This window comes from Balaenoptera borealis, assembly GCF_965194805.1.
Source record: "Balaenoptera borealis genome assembly, chromosome: 16".
NCBI lineage: Eukaryota > Metazoa > Chordata > Mammalia > Artiodactyla > Balaenopteridae > Balaenoptera > Balaenoptera borealis.
Window position 1 is genome coordinate 85,955,031 of NC_138872.1, and position 21,440 is coordinate 85,976,470.

General features: G+C 47.9%; 1 protein-coding gene across 9 annotated transcripts in view; it reads right to left on the minus strand.

Annotated features, from left to right (window-relative positions):
- Positions 1–21,440, minus strand: part of SDK1 (sidekick cell adhesion molecule 1) — an 829,158-nt gene that overhangs the window by 165,650 nt on the left and 642,068 nt on the right. For all 9 annotated transcript variants that reach the window (XM_082362848.1, XM_082362846.1, XM_082362847.1 and 6 more), the window contains 3 exons: positions 18,007–18,154; positions 16,925–17,065; positions 12,251–12,432 (listed from right to left, as the gene is read on the minus strand). In XM_082362848.1, coding sequence (XP_082218974.1) covers positions 12,251–12,432; positions 16,925–17,065; positions 18,007–18,154 — 471 coding nt within the window. The remainder of the gene's footprint in view (positions 1–12,250; positions 12,433–16,924; positions 17,066–18,006; positions 18,155–21,440) is intronic.

The following is a 21,440-nucleotide window of genomic DNA, read 5'->3' on the forward strand; positions in this document are numbered from 1 at the left end:
ATAGAGAGTTAATGAGCATCTCAAGCTCTTTCTTTTCCTTTTTAATGACGCCTGCACTATCAGAGTATATCTAGTGAGCTTTACTTTAGCTGCAAGTTGCTTCTCATTAGTGAATCGTTGTTGTTGTTGTGTGTGGGTATTTTTTTCAATTAATTTGGTTAGTATTTTCACCTAGTCATATATACAGGGCATGTGTGATTATGCTTTTTGACCTATAATAGAAAAGAATCTGAAGCTATACACCTGAAGCTAACACAATACTGTAAATCAATTATAGTTACATTAAAAAATGCAAAGGATAAAAAAAAAGACTTTATGGCAAAATTCAATCTGAAAAGCCTGAGATTGAATAAATCCATTGTTTTATTCACAGAGAAGTTCTCGTCTGTAAGAGGTAGCCTGTTCACCTGAACTCCTCATTAAATGACGTTATCAGGAGGTAAATCTAACAAAGTCCAAGACACTGTAGTCCCACCTGTTTTTCGCTTTGTGAAAGAAATGGAATCAGAATACCACTTTGACAAAAAAACTTCTCTTGAGGGATTCCAGCTGGTGCTGTACATCAGTCAGTACTCATCGGCCTGCCATGGAAATGTTGATTTAATGATCTGAACTGGGTCTGTCTCTGGGTCATCTGCCATGCCAACCATTTATCTTCTAACAGTATTATTCATAAATGGAACTTTCCTATTTCCGATTTCAGTTTCAAATTGAAGTCTACAAGCGTTTTTGCAAGAGTCTGTGAACTGAACAAAGTATTATTATTATCATTGTTGTTAGTGTTTTTAGTGAATGGGTCTCACTTTGAAGGTTTGTTGAAGGAAAAGTTACTGGTACCAAAAATGGCCATTAAGTGACATTTTCAGCACCTGAATGGACACAACAGAGAACTCCCCAGACCTAGTGACTGTATACTAACATGTATGTGTAAAATGTACAGACCCAAAGCAAAACTTCAACTTCCTTACAGGGTTAAAAATTGTTCACTAATGACATATAATCAGTTTTATAATTCTAAAGGAATCAGTGTTTGAACTCTAAAGAAAAATTATTAAGACTGGCAGCAGTTATCTGTGTAGATATACAGAAATGCTCATTATTTTTAAATACTTGATATGAAAAACATTTGATCAGATTCCAAATCCATTCACATTATCACAAAACCGTTTGACATTACATTTGTCAAAGGAATCAAAGGAAGAACTGTTAACTTAAAGAAACACCACCCTTAAAGTATAATTTAAAGAGGCTGAATTATCTACATTCTGGTTAATGGCAAGAAAGAAGTTTCTCTCAACTGGGGAAAATGCAATAAATAATCTTCAGGCATTTGTGACCACCTGTGCAAATACTTTCTTGTCAATGGTTACTTTCAAATATTTGAAGAGGTTATCATGAAAAGTCTTGATGGTATCTGAATGGGACCATCTCAAGAATAAAACCAGACAGTGAGTAAGTTATGTTCACCCATCAAGGTCAAGTTTCTCACTAAAAATTTTGAGATTTTGATTGGAAAGTTTTATACAAATTCAGTATGTAATAGTTTCCCTAGCATTCTCCAAAGATGACTAATGAGGCTTTTAACATATATACTGTTATGAATCCATGGACTGAAATATATTTGGAACACTTCAATTCATTGCAGTCATTGTTATTCATTTTCACATTATCCCACCTTTAACGAGTGGGAGCCTCTTCAAGGTGGCACAGGAGTCTTCGTGACAAGCCCTCATTAGTGTTTGATAAACTTCTTTACTTTTTGGAATTATATATTATATTATATGTTATTTATTGCCTGTCCCTGACTTGGAATCATCCATTTACCCAAGAAAGCCTGTTTATTTTGGGGGGTTACTGGGAAGCTCAGTGCTACTAGGTTGGTTCTTATTTCCAGGCCTTTTCACAAGAAATTCTTTTTTTCTTTGAAGATAAAATCATCGTACTGCCAATTCCAATTTAGGGCTTCAACTTTGCCAAAAATCTCAGTTCCTAACATCCACATAATCCTTATTTGCTTTACGTCACAATACTCATACAGTTGCACCTTAAAAAACCAAACCCAGCACTACCATTACCAACATGACTGCTGAAAACGGCTTTTGACCTTTTTCTTTTTCCTCCAGCTTTTGATTTTGGACCTTTTTCTTTTTCCTCCAGCTTTTGATTTTGGTTTTGTGCTAGTGATTGTCAATCAAATTATCATGTTTTAAAGTTACTTGAAATAGTTACTTTCCATTTGGCTAAGTCACCAATTCAAAATACCGCTATGATCATTTGTTTCATTTTGCCTTCAGTTTTTCAGAATTTCTTTTATAAATGTTTTAAAATAATTTAGTAACATCTTATGGAAAAGCCTGAATGAACTTTTTGGCCAACCCAATATTTACATGGTTTCAAAGTCAATGAGAAGCCTAATTTCTATTTCTGTACCCGCCTTTTCCTGTAGGTGTAGTTCCAGCACCGTGAGGTCCCGGGGTTCACTCACCTGTCCTTGCGGGAGCCCACCCGCCACTCCTCCCACAGGCAGCCACTCAGCTGCTGCCCGCACAGCTTCTGAGACGCCTTCGCTGCTCTTCAGTCAACTTGCGCCCTGGCCGTACGCTGTAAAGGGACCTTCCTTACACGGAACTAAAACCCTTCCTTCCACAATTGCTGCCTATTGATGCCTGTCTGTCTCCTTGTCCACAGAGCTGTTAGACTATATGAAAATCACAAAAATATCCAGCTGGGCTTTGCTCCCATGGGCCAAGTAAACACCCCGCTTCTCTCCCGCTTCCCACACAACCTGATTGACAGAGCACTGCCCACACTGGTCATCCCCCTCTGCAGAGGCCCCGATTTCTCACCATCCCTCAGGGTGGCATCCAGCCCAAACAGGATTCTGTGGCATTATGATCTGCCTTGATTTGGAAGTGTGTCATCTACAAGATTATGGTCACCGCTCTCCCTGAATCTGTGCTCAACTCACCTCACCGACTCTTTTTATGGTAACTGTTGGCAAGTCCCGTCTTCCCTCCGTCTGTCACATGGCTGGTTGTGTGTATGTAAATGCAGTGTCTGGCTTATCCCTTTTATGTTTCAGCCTGATTTCAGCCATCAATCTAACACAGCAGTTTATTTTTATTTCTGATTCGGGGACAGAATATCTGCATGACCCGTCTCAGCTGTGACACCTGCATGTTTGATAGGCATGTCATCTCCACCCCCTCCGAGTCACTGACAGAAGTGCTGACGAAGAAAAGCCCAGAAGAGTGACGGGCTTTGCAACTGGAGTCACCCTCACAGCGGTGGTCCATCAAGTGAATGACACTCTTCGGGCAAAGCTGAGCCCTTGGAGTCCATCTAATTACTTTATCACCCAATCCACATTCCCCATCTTAGCCACAGGGTGCTGACTCAGTGAATAAATGAATGAATGAACGAGTGGAAATCAAGCCACAGAATGAATATACTATTTGGATCCATCGACTCGGTAACCCTCCCCCAAAAGGAAATGAGGTTGGTAGCATGTGGCCCCTTCTGAGTGACCAAAGGTGACTCCTAGTGACTCTTTTCCACCTTTTCTTCCAGGACCGTCTACTGCTATTTACAGTGCACAGAATTTGAGACTCTGCCAGGCCAGTACTTTTCCTGAACCAGTCTCTGCAGCTGAAAAGAGAGACACCAGTGGTTTTCACGTTTGCTCTTTCATTCAAGTACTCAAACTATATCATGCAGATTACGTAAAGCTTATTTGCAGGATCCCCAAGTAAATTCTAGTCGATCATTAAAATTCATCTTCTCTGTAATCTACGTAAACGGCAGAATCAGTTTAAAGTAACAGTTAATCGAAAGAAACCTACACTGACCATGGAGCTACCTGGTGTTTGGGAGATTCACAACATGTCAAATAAAATTAATAAACTGAGGCTGTGACGTGCCAGCAGGGAATTTACAACGTCTCATGGGACAGGTGGGCATGGCCTCTGTAGTAGGAAAGTGATTGACTTCTGCTTCCTGTTTGTTCCCGGTATCAACGGGTGCAAACCCAGCCTAAAGATGCTAACGGCCCACTGATAATGCTGTAAAATTAGCTGAATTTAGCACAGAACGAAATTACAGTGCATTGCCCGACAAAATTTCTATATGCTAACATGCTCGGCTGTATCTCTCTGAGATACCTTATCTACCTTATCTGTTACAGATAAACTGTGGAATCTCAGTGTCTACACAATAGCAGTTCATCTCTCATCGCCCTACAGGGCAAGGTCAGTTTTCCTGGTTGTGAGGAGCCTGGCATGTGAGCGTTCAGGGCACCCCCAGCCCCCTACCTAGAAGAGCATCTCCTCACTTCTGCACGTATTCCATTCCCTGGGGATGGAGCCGCTGGCAGGACAGCTGCTCCCAGCAACGTCCACACCACAGAAGGGAGCGTGGGTCCTCAGGTCTCCACCACAACCACACACCCTGATTTTCCTTATCCTAAAAGCATATGATCGCTAGTACCAGGGACTGAGGTGTCTACCCAGAATTCACAGGCATCTCCCTCTCCAGGTGATCCCACAGAATTAAATGCCTCTCAGAGAGGGGAGAAGCAGATCATTATGTGGAAGAATCACGGGCTACACTTTGCTGTGGGGACGAATATATTACAATTTGTGCGTTGGGCGTTATTGTTAATTCCAGATCGTTATAGGCTACGGCTGAGTTCTTGTGTTGTGACGGTTCTTGCGGTTTTGATACACCTGAATGTCCTAACTGCATTAAACATTCTTAACACATTATTAGGATAACAAATCTTGGACAAAGAAGCTCAAGAATCTTTTTTCAACGGCTAGCGTAAGAAAATATCTTAACACTTAAAAAGTTTTGTGCGTCCTTTTCTGAACTTATTTTTCCCAATTCTTCATGCGCCAGGCATTGAGGAGAAAGCATTTGGGACCAGCTTTTAGGCTGGGGAGGTACAATGTGTGGGGCAAGGCAAGCAGGGACCCGGCTCTCCTTCTGAGACTCGGGAGAGAAGGCCGGGCATGGTGCTGCACACGGAGATTCCATCGGGGCGGTGTTGGAAACTGAAATAGGAACAGCAAGGGTCTGTCTGTAATCAGATAGCTATTTACATTCTGTTTATTTACGCATCAGGCATTGTGCTTGGATTTAAGGATACAGATATAAATAAGACAAATCAGACGCAGCCGCTGCCCTTGAAGCGTTCACAGGCTTGTAGGGAAGCCCAGTCTGTACATCACAAAATAATGTGCTGGTCACAGTAATTTAAGATGGGTTTGATCGTTCCTTGTATCTTCCAGCAGCAGCTGAAGGTCAAGTCTTACCCCAGAAACCCCTTCCCTCCCATGAAGTCGTCTGCACAGATACAGGTGCTGGACTCAGCCTCCTCCAGCCCCCAAATCTCAGCTCTGTGCCCAGGCCTGTCACCCCTGCTCAAAGCCCCACTCAGACCCCTGTTTGGTCTTTCAGTGTTGGTTTTAGCAGTATCTCCCTTGGGAAGCCTTCTTCAGCCCTGACCCTGATGTGTCCTACAGGCCAGTAGAAGCCTATTCTGAAAGGGATTCAAGATCAGCTGAACCAAACATCCTGTATTGCTTGAATTCAGTGTTTTTCAAAACTGCAGGTTACAAATGCATTAGCAGCAGCCCAGGAAGTCAATTTAGTGATCACAGCCTGCATCTGTTAAAGGAGAAGAGAGTGAAACAGAATGGAATAGAACAGAAAATATTAAAGAACATCACACACCGTCAGGGCGACTATTGTTCTACGAGCCTTTTGTTTCAGGGGTGTGTGTGTGTGTGTGTGTGTGTGTGTGTGTGTGTGTGTGTGTCCTGGGTGTCCATGTAAAACAGACTTCTTATTATGGATTGCAGTAAAAAATGTCCACGAGCTACTGCAAACCCACTTGCCATGTGAACATAAGCACCAAAAATCTGGAAGTAATTTATGTCCATGTTTGGTAAATGCAGAATGAAAAGCAAAAGCATAAATTCTAGCATTTTCCAGCATTTTCGAGCTATGTGACCTTTGGAAAGTTAGTTACCTCTCTGAGCTTCCATTTTTTCTCTGTAAAATAGGGACAGTGGTGCCTTTCTCACGTGATGGCTGGGGGATGACCGACGAAATGATAATGAGTGCAAGTGGAGAGCACAGCACAGCGAAACTGGCATAGAGTGGCTTCCCCTAAAATGCTCGTTTCCTATCCTTTCCTTTCCTGAAAGTTCTAAAAGACCAAATGAAGCCCATACCTAATGGAATATCCCATATCACTTTGTTCAGTTCCTACTTAGTGTTTTAGGTGATGCTGGGAGATTCTGAACATTATCCTGTTCTGTAGGCGCAGCTTGAGGTCTAGAAAGTCTTAAGGATTGCACAAATCTTTTGTGCAATGTCATTTATGCCACATTGAGAATTTCCCAAGAGGAGATAAGAATGGAGCTTGCAAACGGAGTGTTCATTTATAATCCTTACTTTAGAAAACCTTGCAAAGCCCAAGTGAACATTTAAGGGCTTTTACTAATGTTTTAGAAATGTGGATAACCAAATGTTTTTTTCCATTTCTCTTTAAATATGAAATATTTCTCTTTCATTAGAAGGTAATGTTCTGAAACCAGAATAAATCATTACAGTACAAAAATACCTGTTACAAGAAGAAAAATGATAAAGAAATAAAACCAGAAAAAATTAAAACCTTGGCATGCTCAAAAATGATGATTTATAGTATAATTTGTCTTTGGACCCTTTCTAGAAAAGGCAACATCTGCATCTTAATGGATACATTTAAGGAAGGGATAGGAGTTTGCTAACCTCACTGGCTTATTTTAGGAGGGAACCATCACCTATTACATCCATATCCTAACACTGTGTAGGATTCCACACTGAGGCTCACCTCAGACCTCTGTGGTCACCTTACTTCTTCATGTGTCTTTCACCATTAGTCAAACAATTTTTAACAGAAACTGACTGGAACCAAACACTGCATCAGCATCAGATCTGAACCACTGATCGCGTCAGATGACTACAGTGCTTTTGTCCCATACCAGATGATTAGGAAGTTGCTGAAGTAGACATTGGCAATAAGAAAAATGCTTGTAATTAGACTGCGCGTTTAGTCATGCAGAACTTAGACTCTATGGCTTTTTCTACTTGAAACTAAAAGCATATTGATTTCTGGAAGGGTTTTGAAAGAAATTCTCGAGAAAACTTAAGTTGTTTTTCATTCATTTTGGGTAATCACAATGGAAGTTTGACAAGTGGGTTCCCCGTATTGTGGAACTTTAGGCCACGGCCACTGTGACGAATGAACCACGCCCCGTCTTCCCCTGACCCCACCCGGAAAGTTCGCGTGGCTGCAGCTGTATTAGAGTTTTGCGGCTCCATGTGTAAGTTAATCTCTCACATTTTAAAATTCTTCTCTAGAGCAGAGAAGGTCTGCTAATAAAATCTATCAAATGGGATTGGCAGGCAAGATCATGGCGGGCGGGGGGATGAGGGTGGATATGAAAAGTTGGGAGGTGAGAAAGTTTGTGCGAAATAATCCCTGTGTGTCCAAACCTTAAAGGACGAAAGCAGACAAACCAGACGTTTTTATTGTATCTTAATAATGAATGGGACTGAAGAGAAACCCGGGGTGTGTGACAGGCGGAACAGTGGGTTCAAATCACTTCAGGGATCAATATCACACTCGGCTGAACTCAGGGGAGGAATAACTCACTTATCTTCCTTTAGGAGCTTCCTGGAAGAAAGTGCCCCTGAGACCAAGCCCATGCGCTCCAGGAGCAGGAGGCCACCGCGTCTCCTGGGCAGCAGCCTTCCCGTCCCCGTGTTCCTGCCGCTGCGTGCCTGCACCCGGGCCGACCCTGCATTAGTTATAAGTTCTCTTTGCAAGTGATGGTCTAACACGCCACACGCCCCCCTAATGGCAGGGGGAGCCGCACCAGCTCTCCTGGCATTCCCATACCTTCTCGAGAGGAGCCTCATTAAAGTCAAGATAAATTACATCTCATTTCGCCTGATGGCTCAAGCTTGCCACGCGGCTGAAGGGAGAGGGAAAATCAGGCTGGCTGGACCGCAGCCTCCCTCTTCCCACGGCCCAGTACCTCCTGCTCCTCCGCGGTCTCCTGATTGACTCCAGAATTACGTTTCTATACATTCCAATAATTTCCCAAATTAGGCTGACAATCTTAGGAGTTATTTTTTCCTCCTTAATATACAAGCATTTTAATGATTCCCTTTTCAGCTTCAAGGGCCAACTCAGCCCCCAGGCTTTCTCAGCAATGGCTGCTAAGAGCGCTGGGACACGCAAGGCGCTGGGAAGGGTCCCCGGTGGCACATACACGTGTTCGGCTGTTGCCCGAGCAGACCCACCGAGCTTAGAGCTGAGGCTGAGGGGTGCGGAGGGGCTGTGGGTTTGCAGTTTCTGCTAATTCCAATGTGGGCGATTATGCAGGATCATGAGGTGCTCTTCATGCAGCAGCCATGAGACAGGTTGTCCCACAATTTTATATCTAGAAATTGTAAATACATCCTCTGGGTTTGACCCCTCAGCAGGAGTCACCATACAAAGTGGGGCAGGAACTGCTAGCTGCTCTCCACTTTCCCCTCCCCCTTCCTTCCTTCATAATGGACAGAAATGTACCCAGCTGAAAGACCCTTTCCAGGCTCTCTGGCACAGAGATGGTCCATGAATTGTAAGCATACGTCTGCGGCAGATGGGACTTCTAAGAAAGCTCTTCAGAGGTGGGCACACTTGATTACTAGGCCACAAGGCACACCCCATGCCTTCCTCCTACTAGGATGTGGACGTGATAGCTGGCATCACAGTAGTCAGCTTGTAACCATGAGGCAAATGCTAAAGATGGCAAAGCAAAAAGAAGGAGCCTGACTCTCTGGTGACCATAAAGCTGCCACTATGACTCTGTAGACCCCACTGCCCACTCTTTTGGTATGAGAGAGATAAAAACACACCTCCACCTCATTTAAGCTACTGTTCTCTTGGGTCTGTTTCTAGCAGCTGGACTCCATTCCTAACCAAATCAGACGGCTGCACTTACTTCCCTGGTGCAGTCCCAGTAAAGCACCTTCTCAGGGATGCCTTCCCACCAATGGCATACTCCTCGGGGCATCTCGGCTGGAAAGCCTTTACAGCACGTTAGTAATGCCTATCTTGTGGGCAAATGGGGAGTGACTGCCTGTGAATGAGGCCGGATTCTGTTCTAGTTCTTCATCTTGTCTCACAATAATGTCAGTCTTTGCTCCCGGGCGAGGCGGCAAGCCCGCAGGTTTGACAATGAGACAGGTGTCCCCTCCACTCTCGTTGCCCTGGCCCATCGCACAACCTTGAGCACACAGTAGGCGCTCACATCAATTCCTGAATGTGTGTTCTCGATTTTACTACTGGCAGAGAGAATAACCCCAAATTTCTTTCTGTACAACTACCAGTACAGAAACATTCAAATACCGCAGTAGATACTGGTCATTGCCACGGTGGAAGGAGGAATACAGACAACAACACGGGAGTTTGTACCATAGCTCAGCGTTTTCAAAGCCTTTTCACGTGCATTGCCTTGTTTTCGCTTCACAACTGCCCTTCAAGCAGTCAGGGCAGATAGACACGTCACAACTTTACAAATGAAAACAGCAGAGGCTCAGAAAAGTTATTGTGCTTCTCGAAGGCAGATAAGGAGTAAATAGTAAGAATCAGGCCTTACAGACTCCAGGAAAGGGCCGTTTCTGGGGCCACGTGTACAGAAAGGGGTGTGTGTGTGAGCTTGTGTGCTTGTGTTTGCATGTGTGTGCGCGAGCTTGCGTGTGTGTGTATGCATGTGTGTGCCTGTGTGTGCGCGTGCCTATGTGTGCGTGCCTGTGCGTGCGTGTGTGCATGTGTGCGTGCGAGTATGCATGCATGTGGTGCACGTGCCTTTGTGTGTGCCTGTGTGTGCGTGTGAGCATGTGTGCGTGTGCGTGCGAGTATGCGTGCATGTGGTGCACGTGCCTGTGTGTGTGCCTGTGTGTGTGTGCGTGCGTGTGCAGACATCTCACAAGCACCCCAGCCTCATCTCCATCTCCCTAAGTTACTCAAGGCCCCTCGCTGGTGCCATTTTCTTCCCGACGTCCCACCTTCTAGTCAGACGGCTCTTCATCCGGCTTACCAGGTCATCTGCTCCAGAGCCAGGCCAGCCGCCCGTCCCCCCGCACTTGCCCCCATTCTTCCCGGCCTTGTGTCTGAAGCTCTCCTCTGACTGTCCTGTCCTGGGCGGGAGCAGGGATTCAAGGACAGAGTTAACGCGCTTGCTCCCTTTTGCTGCGCTGTGGGTGCCCGGGAGGCCACAAGGAGCATGGACGACGAGCCCCGCGTGAGCGTGGGTCCCACTGACAGCAGAGGCTGTCGACGGCGCCCAGAAAACAGAGCTCTTGACTCAGAAGAGCCAGCGTTAGTGCTGCTCCGCCGTGTGTTAGCCGAGCGACCTCAGACCAGCTCAGCTCGAGCAGAACGTGTCCTGTTCTATGCCATAAACTGCAGGCAAGCTGAGGGAGGGGCTGGCCCCGGTCCCACCGGACAGGTGGCTTGGGGGAGGGCTCGCGGGGCCCCCTGCAGTCTGGGTGGGGTTCCGGGGGCGCTGCAGAGGGGAGGCGTGTGGAGCTGCTCTGAAAACCATGAAGCAGCACCCGAACGCGTCCCTCGCCCCTCTCACGGCCAGCGCCAGAGATGGGGGAATTCATCACTTCACAGCCACACTATCGCTCTTTTGTCTCCGGAGCTGCCGCCTCATCCTCAGCTCCCCTCCGCCTCGCCCGCACCCACCGACAGGCCCCTCTTCTGATACGGCGCTTTGATCACGTCACTCACAGCCCTAAACCTTCCACGGGTCCCCAGGGCAGACTCTGCAGCCTCCCAGCCCTTCTCCACCCAGCGGAGCCTGCGGCCGCACAGAATGCAAACGCACCGGTAACCCGAGGAAGCAGTCACGGTAAATAGCCATGGGGATTACTAACAGCAATATGTGTCATTTTAAGTGTTTCCAAATTTATTGTTATTTTATGAAATAGACTAATTAAAGCAAGCATGAACTGTGCAGGGTTTCAGCTATTTTCATTTTTCAATGCGTGATCAAGAATCACCAGCAGATAAACAGCCCCTTCCTGGTCGTCCTGCATGTTAAATATTTCTCCTAGTCACTGTGAACGCAGAGGTGACGGCACTTAATTTATAAAGGAGGATTTATGGACTTACGGATGACAACAGACAGCCGATCAATAAGGGACGGTAATAACAGCATGTAATATCAAGGAACATTAGGTCCCAGGCATGATTTGGGGAGAGAAGTGGGCAGTTAGAAAGCTTATCATTTGAAAAAGGTCAAGGCCTGGTAGCAATAAAAATGCCTAAGCAAATAAAATCACACCTGTGAGTCAGGAGAGGGTAAAACTGCTGAACGAAAAAGGGTTTCAGATTTTGCGGGAAAACTGCTTCCCTGGGCCAGGCTCTGGGCTGCTCTGGGGCACATGTGGTTGTGTTGAGAGAGGGTCTATTTATTCCCGCTAAGAGCTCTGAAAGTGAAATGCAGACGTGGAGAAGGTTTCTGAGTGCCCAGCCCTTCCCGGCGCCGAGACCCGGATCCTCCAGAAAACCAGTGGAAATAACTGAAAATAACGGGGCTGGGTCTTAGCACATAAATGTAAGACCCACTGGCTTTATGACATTCTGCCTGGTCATTTGTGGGGGGGTGGGTGTGGGGAAGAGTTTTTATTGATTTAGTAAATTGTTTGCTTGTGTAACTGAAAAAGTAAACCAAAGCGGGGGGGGGGGGGTGTGGGTGGAGAGCACCAAGTTGCAAATTCCATTACTAATAATTGTATTACATCATTAAAAGCAAAATACTAAATACTCATCCTCTTTGAAAAACATTCACAGTCTCACACAGGACTCCACCGCCAGCTTTACTGCAGAATATACTGTTATTCCATTTAGGAAAAGCCGACCCCACAGACCTTTCACAGAATCAGTTAAAGGAGGTGTGTAGACACATCCTGCCCTCAGTAACCAGAGAAAAGCAGTTAGAACCGTATCTGTTTCCCTTCTGTGGTTTTGCTATAGTTTTGGAATGGACAGAGAGATTAAATTCGATATGTGATTACTCTCCTTCTAACTACTCCCTAGAGGACCGGACACTCTATTTTTATTTCGAACATGCTCCGGTTGAACTTTGCAAATCCTGCCCCCCAGCGAAGATCCTGCAGCCTCGGGGGCAAGCAAGCTTACCTCCTTGTAAGGTGTACTCGGTCACCGCCCTGCTGAAGACGCCCAGGCCAGCCCCATTGTAGGCGGCCACCTGTATCTCGTACTGCGTCCAGATGATAAGCTCCGTCACCAGGCAGTAGCTGACCTCGGGGCTCGTGATGTTCCTCTGCTGGTACTCTCCGGGCAGGCCAGCCAGGCGGTACCTGCAGCGGGCCCAGGGGACACGACTCGAGCAAGGAACCGGGTTTACCTGAAGCCACTCCACATGGTTAGAGGAAAGCGGAAGTAAACACAAGAGTAAAGCCAAGAGGTCGGCCCCAGAAGACACTGCTTCTACTTCAACCACTGAAAAGGTATAACCTAATCTCACAGCGATTATAAGCTCTGGGCCAAAAGAACTGACGTTTCAACTATGTTAGGGTTCAGGGAAGATGATGGCTTTTTCAGTGCCAGTTGTCCAAGGAGTACAGGGACTTAAGGCCCAGAATCCCAGACATGATTTCTAGCGGGCGTGGCTATAAGTCAGCCTGAGCGGCCCCGTCCTCCTGTGACTCTGAGACGAGGGAGGGGAGGAAGTGAGCAGTGCGCTGTCCCTCGGTGCCCAGGGCTGAGCTCCCCGCTGGGCTTGCTCACGAAGTCCCGGAGTCAGAATGGGTGCTTTTCAAAGGCGTTCACGTGCCGAAAATACTAGGCCAGCGCTAAGTATGACAAATGGCTTTTTAGGGGACCTGGAAGAGCGTGGTGTGCACGCTACTTAGTGCACTAAAGGCAGAGATTTAAAGTTGTGTTTATTCAAAACAGCGACATACACGGCTCTGGACACAGACAACGTATTAGCTAGGACATTGCTATTTGTACAATGAAAGGACTGTCGTGTTATTTTGAGTAGCGAGTGTTTTCCACGATTGCGTGTGTAGAAGTGAATCAGTTCCCCTGGGTAAACCGAGGGGCACGTGCAGTGGGCGTAACTTCCTCAGTCATCGGGCAGCTTCCAAAAGCACGGATTTCTATCCAAGAGCTGGTTCTTGCCTCAGGAAGACACGGCTCTGACGCTCAGTGGGGGAGGGAAGAGAAGGAGGAGAACACGAACGCAGAGTGGCAGCAGGAGGTTGCGCACCCTCCGCAGCAGGCTGGGGTCTTCAGGCCCCGCCCGGACGCTAAGCAACCCTGCGGAGTCCCGCTCGGTCATCTGCGCTGTCCCCAGGCCAGAGCGTCTGGGTGCAGGCGGACCAGCGCACCAGCAAGGCTGCCGCCCTCGGAGGAAAGAAGGAACCCCGAGGTTCAGGCCTGGAATGGAGAACAGCCCTCCCAAGAGAACAATGGCTGAAAAGGCACGCCATGAAAATCAGGATTTCCTGAGACTAGTCTTTTGTCCCTTCCTGCTACAGGCCACTTGTACGCGGTGAGGCCCGTGGAGAGATAGCAGAAATGCCGGAGAGCAGGCCAGCTGTGAACAGCACAAAGGCCCAAGGCCTCCCCGACTCTCGCCTGAAAGGAGCAGCAGAACGCGGGCCCTGCCGTGGCCCCGGCGACGGTCGGCGGCGCTCTGCGACGGGCCAGAATGGAAGGAACGTATCAAACCCCGAGTGTGCTTCACAGCCCATCGACTTCTGAGCCTACCCAGCTGGCACTCCTTTTCTGAACTACCTGCACCAAGTGTAGGTGCCATTCACAGCCTGTGAAGTTCATCACATAACAGGGCGGCCTGTCTTCCAGGCAGGGGACAACGGGAGGGAGGCTTGGTGTGGAATAACCCGCGTACCAGATACTTCCCATCTACGGAACATAAACTTTGAAAATAAATGGCACTGAGACAATCAGACAGCCATTTTGAAACAGGTAAATATTGGCTTCACACCCACACCGGACCCCAGAGTAACCTGGCACGTGACCGGTGCCCAGGATCATGGGTAACCAACATGGCACAAGCCGGGCACGGCTGCTGAAGAGCTCACTCCACTATCTGATACACATTCCAGGGAAAAGCAAAGCAATCAGCTCAGAAGATTTAGGTTGGGAAGAAGACTTACGAGCTGGGTGGCCTCAAGCAAATTCTGAACGTCCCTGAGCCTTGCTTCCCTCCTCCCTAAACTGACATAATAATGATGGCATCTCACAGGCTTGTTGTAAGAATAAAATGAAACAGTGGGTGCACAGGAGGCGTGACAGTGTAAAGCACCCCCTAAACATTTCTCTTTTGGAAACACTGCTCTTGTAGGAAGTATCCTAAGAGAGAACACTGAGTTATGAGAGACCAAGGCTGCTGCACACCTTCTCCCAGGCCCCTCTGTATGAGGTTGTGTGTGACAAGCTGCAGAATCCCCATCTTGGAGACGGCGGCTCTCCCTTCGAGGCAGGCAGCTTGGTCCACTCCGACCAGCGGCTCAGGGTGCTTTTGTAATATTCATGGGATGTCCGGGAAGGTCGTAATTAACAACAGAAATGCAGGGCATCGTCCTTTGACTGGCCGGATACGTTGCCCAGGAGACTGTCTCAGAGAGAACGAGATGATTTTTCACACAGAAATAAACAGGAGAAGGTTTTTAAAGGACGTAACCCCTATGCTCCTCTCAAAGCAACAGCCCGCCCATTATTATAAATACTTAATTACTGTGCACGCACTCTAATTCTTACGGCCGGAGCCACAACAGTGATTTATTTCCGTTTTGTTCTTCCGTGGATTGTGATGTTTATCTGACACGGACACTTGTGCCCCAGAGGGTACACACTTGCAAAGACCGCTGATTTGCAGATGGGAGGGTTATTCGGAGATGTTTCCAAGCAAATTCATTTCGGCACGGGTCTTCAATTTCTGAAAACTTGGATATTCACAGGCCTCGGGTAGTGCACCCTCGTCTTAGGGCTTTCTTGATTTAAGCCCCTGCAGACACAGATGCCCTCTTTTCCAGTGCTCGACTCCACTGAGGCCATCACAGAAAGTCCTTTTAACAGTCGTAATTCCACAAAAGAGAGAAATGTGCGGTCCCTGACGGGGCCTCGTAACATCACAGAGATTTTATTCTTAAACTCCGTGCCCCGGGCCTGGTTCTGTGGGCTGACTTTTGAAGTCCTTACTTGGCAGCCGGAGCCCGAGGAAACTTTTCCTCCATGTGCTCAGAAAAAGACGGAGGCGGCCTGGATGACAACACGTGGAGGAAGGGCTGGTCCGGGAGGGGAGGCCAATTATTTTCATTAGTTGATAAGCGCGGAACGAGGGCGACAGCTGGGGTGAGCAGCGAGGGGCAGGAACGCGAGAGAAAACCTCAGCCTCTAGCAGGGGGAGCACCAGGCTGCTTTCCCCAGGGAAATGGGCTTGTCTGGAAGCACCCACAGGACCAGAGTCCACAGGCGCCCCCGCCCGCAGGGGACAGATCCACGGTGTCCCCTGTGAAACGGGGAAGGACGGCCGGGAGCGCAGAGGCCAAGGGGGCCCTGAGCGCTGACCAGACCCCCAGCCCTCGTGCACCCCTGGGGGTGGCCGCACTTGAACCTCTTCAGGCAGATAACGATCCGGCTTGTGTTCAGAGGATAATTCATACGCTCGAGGAAAAACTCCAAAATAGCGGTGAAATGGTTGTGACAGGTAAACGTTACACGCATAAAGATAAACATGTATGAAACCATGAGTGGGTGATTACATAAATACATAGGGAATGAGCTATCTCCCATAGGCAAAGATACGGAGTTAAAGAAGCAACTCTGCCATAATTTCTTACATTGATCTAAGAGACTATATTTCTCCACTTAAGACCTTTGTTAACCCGGCATTTTCTGATCACACTTTTAGAAAGGGCACGGGCTGGGCACCTGGAGGACGGTAATGACGGACACCCATGGTCCCTGCCCCATAAGGCTGGTAACAGATACGGCCACAGCTGCATGGTCCTTTAGAAGAGGTTTAATAGTTATCCTTTTAATACTGCTTTACTTTTTTCTTTTCACTTGTGTCAACAAACCACTCAGATGATCACTTTTGCTGCAATCTTAAAATCAGCAGTAGTTTTGGCAAAGCAGGTTCCTTCTGTCAACCTATAGCCAGGGCTGGTACAGTTCACTCAATGTGCTCAGAAGCCTAACCCCCCTCCCCACGGGGACAGAGATGGCAAACCGGCCACTCTTGGGCCACATCTGTTCTGTAGCTGTGAGGGTCAGGCCTGCCCTGTGTTTCAAAATATATTGATTTCATTCCCAATTTTTAAAAACTGAGAATGTGTGTAAAAAGCTGGATTTTAAAATTTCTTTGAAACAGTGGAAAACCTGGCAATTCTGAACAACATACTAGCATGGTAAAAAACTGGCTTATAATTAAATCAACCACATTATTACTAATTAAAAATTATTATACTAACCCTTGGTAAAAACTTAAGAATGAAAGGATTTACAATGAATAAGCACACCTTGCTCCCAACCCATAATATTCCCCTCCATCCTTCTGCCAAAATGCGACCCCTGAGAGCGGTTTCTTGCATGTGCGCCCCACAGCTGGACTGCAGAGCCTGTCCGGTGAGGCTGCCCACAGGCGCCTGTTCTCACTGGTCTGCCGCAGTCTCCACCACTCCCTAGAGTCTCGCTGCTGGCCTGAGTCTCTTGATTACTGATGGGCTCCTACAGACATGTGAGTTTGCGACCTGAGCAAAACAGACACTTGACTCTTTATAAGGACAGTCTAAACACGGCCAACCACTGGCTACTTGCCTGAGGATGTACCCACGCAGCAGCCCATTGTGCTCTGTTTCGGGGGGCGGCTGCCACTGGACCATGATGGACTGATTGGTGCGCCCACTGGCCACTATGTTTTTCGGGGGAGCCCCAGGCGGCTCTTCAGGGAGCACCAGCCTAAGAAGAAGAAGCCAGGGAGGGGAAGAGAGGTCAGCCCCAGCAGCCAAGGGTCCTTGCCCGCATTCTCTAGCCTGCTGAATCTTGAGCCTAACTGTTTACTCAAATCGGGCAATGAATAAAGCAAAACGCACAGCCGATCGAACTGAAAGGACACGCATGAAATAGTTACAAAAAATCAACATAATAGAAAATCAGTTCAGCAAGCAACAAGAAAGACGTGGGAGATGACCTTTTTCTGTTTGAACGCCCGTGGTACCTCTGCTCTTTAGAGGATCACAAGTGTGAGTGAGGCAGCTCACAGGCCGAGGCTCCTTCCCAACTGTTTCCTTCGGCTCTTTCAATATTTCTCATATCCAACTCCCACATTTTGAAGAAAGTCATTTAGATCTCTCAACTCTTCTATAGCACAAGCCCATTGAGAGCTCAGGTTGGCTGGGGAGGGCACACTGAAACGGGATGAAGCCCTTTCCCCACGTCACATCTGAACAGGCTTGAAAGCAGCCGCCTGGCCTGGGGAGGTGGGGTTGGTGGGGGGGACAGCATCAGGACCACCAGGGAAACGCCAGAGCTCACGTGGCTTCCTGCCGACACCTGCTCAGTGTTTACCTGTCAAGACGGTGGCACCAGCTCCCACCTTGCTGGCAGCCAGGTACACAAAGGGCATGGAAACACCGCAAGCTCTTAATCTCATGTATACAGAGGGCCGTGCGGTGGGCAATGATTTATGTTGGCACAGCCAGAGCACCACAGAAGCCTAAGAAACTCCCCTCGGCAATTAAGGACCCGCTGGCTAGCCCGGCGAGCCACCGTGCTTCCTCTCTGTCTCCTCCAATATGACTAAGGGGTGGTGACTGATGACCTAACTGGGTGGTGACTGATGACCTAACTCGATGCTTCCTGAGCTCCCCGTGCCTCTCCAAGGGGTGCGTGTCACACACCTGCTCGTCTCTGCGCTGTACTGGCCTTTGCCCACTTGGTTCACGGCGCACACCCTGAATTGATAGGTACGAGCCGGGGTCAGGCCACGCACGGTGACGCCTGTCATCTCGGGGCCGACGTGTGACAGATGCACTTTCCACGGAGAGTCTGAAAGAAGGAGCAAAACAAGGTCAAGCCTCTACGCGCGCGTGTCTGAATGACAACAAGCGAATGCAAAGTGCGTTCCCATGGATTAGCTCATTTGCTTACCAAGGCAGATGGAGTGGTTGCCTCCACTGAACAGATGGGCAAACCGAGGCTCATGGTCCCGGGGTGAGCAACCAGCGAGCCCGGCTCTGAACTCGGGTTTCCCACGCCGGGTCCAGTGTGCCTCCTGTTAACCCCATGCTGTTGTCAACAAGTAAAGGGATTTTTTGGTTCAACCTGCATATGGCAGTTTAAATGGAACCCAATATTCCTCATTCCTGTGCTCGATACGTAACGGGAAGAAGTTCTCTGTCAGCTCACATGGCAGATTGCAGATTTGTCTCCCAGAAAAGGATGCTGCACATGTCGCCAAATGATAAATAAAACCTATATTCATTAACATTTTAATAAAAGAGGAAATGAGCATGATAAAGACAGATGGGCTGTGCATTCTGCAACCCATCTGCGTGGCAACTCATTACACTGCCACACCCCTGAGCGGCTCTGGCTGGAGAGACATGGAATGAAATTCACAGCGAGTTTAGAATATCTTTGCTCCCAGCTTTCCGGCAGGCGTGGAAGAGTGACTCTGTCAGCCAAGTGGGCTCTTGCCTGCAAGGCTTCAGAAGGTTCTGTCGGCTCCTACACTTTAGTGGGACTTTCTCTATAGAGTTTAAACAGGCTTTTTGGCCCAATCATTTCATGCAGTGATGCCCTGGGATGAACAAGTGCCCTCTGTCAGTTCCACTCAGAATTGCTATGACCCTGAACTACAATTTCAAGTTATCAGTGAGGTGAAATGTGGGTGCTGTGGACTGACTCGTAGGAAATCAAACTGTCTTTCTTATTTCTTGGAAGTGGTGCTAAGCATTATGAACATAACAGCATTATTCATAACAGCCAAAAGGTGATGCAACCCAAGTGTCCATCGATAGATGAAAGGACAAACAGAATATGGTCCATCCATACAACGAAATATTATTCAGCCTTGAAAAGAAAAGAAATTCTGACACATGCTCCAACACGGATGAACCCTGAGGACATTATGCTGAGTGAAATAAGCCAGTCCTCGAAGGACAGATAATGTAATATAATTCCACTGAAATGAGACACCTGGAGTACACCGGGGGCTGGGGGACGGGGGGACGGGAGTTAGTGTTTAATGGGGACAGAGTTTCAGTTTTGCGAGATGAAAAGACTTCTGGAAATGACGGTGGTGATGGCTGCACAACGGCGTGAATGCACTTAACGCTACTGACCTGTACACGCCAAAGTGGCTGAGAGGGAAAATTTCATGCTATGTGCATTTTACCACAATTAAAAAGTTTAAATGGTGGGAATTGCACGTAACACAAGGGGGATAACACATGACTCCTGAGACTGACGAGTGTGAAACAAGGGAAGGGCGCCGCTGCATCTGGCGTAGGCCCGGCCCCGGCAGAGACTCTGCCGGACGTTCCTGTTTTCACCCCAGGCCCCCTCTCCACCCTGCCCACCCTGCCTGTGCCCTGGAGAGCCTGCCTGGCAGGGAGGGCTCTTCCCTACTCACCGGAGGTTGCCCCAGACTGTCTGCATTCTTCACCCAAAGGTCCCTGCTCTTCTCGCGGCACAGCCCTGCACAGTCTCTCTCCCCGGCCCTGCGGCTCCCCTCGCCCCTGTGACCACGGGTGATCCCGGCTCTGCCACCTCCCCTCGTAAACTCCCTCTTGATTATTCTAAGTCATGAGCGCTGCCTGCTCCTGCGGGGGCCCTGCCTGACACGTGCTGAAGAAAACACGTCTCCCATCCCTCTCTTCCTGCAGATTACAGGGCCTGTAAGCTCACCTGCTCTGCCAGGTACAGAGTGAACCGTGGCAATTTCAGAAAGAGGCAAAGTCAGAAGGACAGTGGTCGAGCCCGTGGACTGAAACGATTAATAGCACAGGGAAGGGGCAGAGAAGCGCCCCGGACGCCTCCTTCCCGCCCCAAGCGCCCTCCCTCCCTCCCACCCAAACTCAGCCCCGCGAGATTCCCTGACTCTCAGCCATTTGTTCATGCAGAGTGTAAACAGCTCCTGAAAGTGTAGCCCGAGTCGTAGGAGCTGCTGCCCAGTTTGATTTGACAACAGGGCCTATGAATCTGCTCTAGACCCTGGGGCTCTGCTCAGTTCTCTGGTTGTATCTATAGGATTTTTTATTTATTTTTTTTCCTCTCCTACTAGAAGATAAAAGATCTGGCAGGAAGAGAGATTAAACTGAAAACTAATACAAATGAACCCAATCCATCTCATGGGCACTCTGATTTGTACCAAAAAAAAAAGAAAAGTGGTTTAGGAAGGATTTGCTCACTAACAGGCTTTGGAATTGCAGACTACCTGAGAAGTGCTAAAATTTAAATACCGAGTCTGTTCCTGACAATCAACAGGCAAAATCCCTTTAAAAGATTCTTCTCCCAGTCCTCACAAAAGAGTATTACAAGATGCTTGTCTTAGGGCTGGAATGTAGAAGAATCTTTTGATAAAGGAGCCCATCCCATAAAAGTTTCAATAGCTTTTCTGCACCCCTCCGGGGATGCCCCTTGCTCCTCTAATCTAGAAGACTAAGGAATTTTAGGCTTCCCCAGCCAGGCTATTAAACAAAACTCTGCTCCACAGATGGGCATCACTAATCTTCCTCTTGGCTTCCAGCGCCCAGAAACCACGAGGCGTTAATCACTCCTCCACTCTGTCTGTTGGTTAAAAAGCTGGTGGCTTTCAATCTTCCCAAATGTACTGGAAGCTCTTTTCCATTAAAAAAAAAAAGAGCATCACCATTTTCTCAATTAAAGGTACTTGAGGAAGGAAAATACTTTTCAAAGAAAATTTTCTTAATTGCCAGAAGAACCATTATTATTATTAATACCTAACATTTGTGCAGCTGTTTGAAGTCTGGAAGTGCTTTCACATCTGTAACCACACGAGTCCTCTTGGGAAGGAGGTATTATCTCTCCTCTCAACAGACGGAGAAATCAAGACTCAGGAAGTTTAAATAACTTCTCCCAAGCCTTACGGGCTGTCACCGCCTAGGCTCCTGGATGGTCCAATATCACTGAGGACAGAGCAGCCGGGCCTCCAGTGTCGCCCTGTGAGACGAGGTACGGGGTATCCAGAAGCACCCGGGAAGTGCTGACACTCGCACACAACCCAAGAAAGCACACAAAACCAAGAGCGGAATGTGTCTGGGCAATAAAGAAGATGCAGGAACCAATTAAGTGACACCAGGAGGAAGCG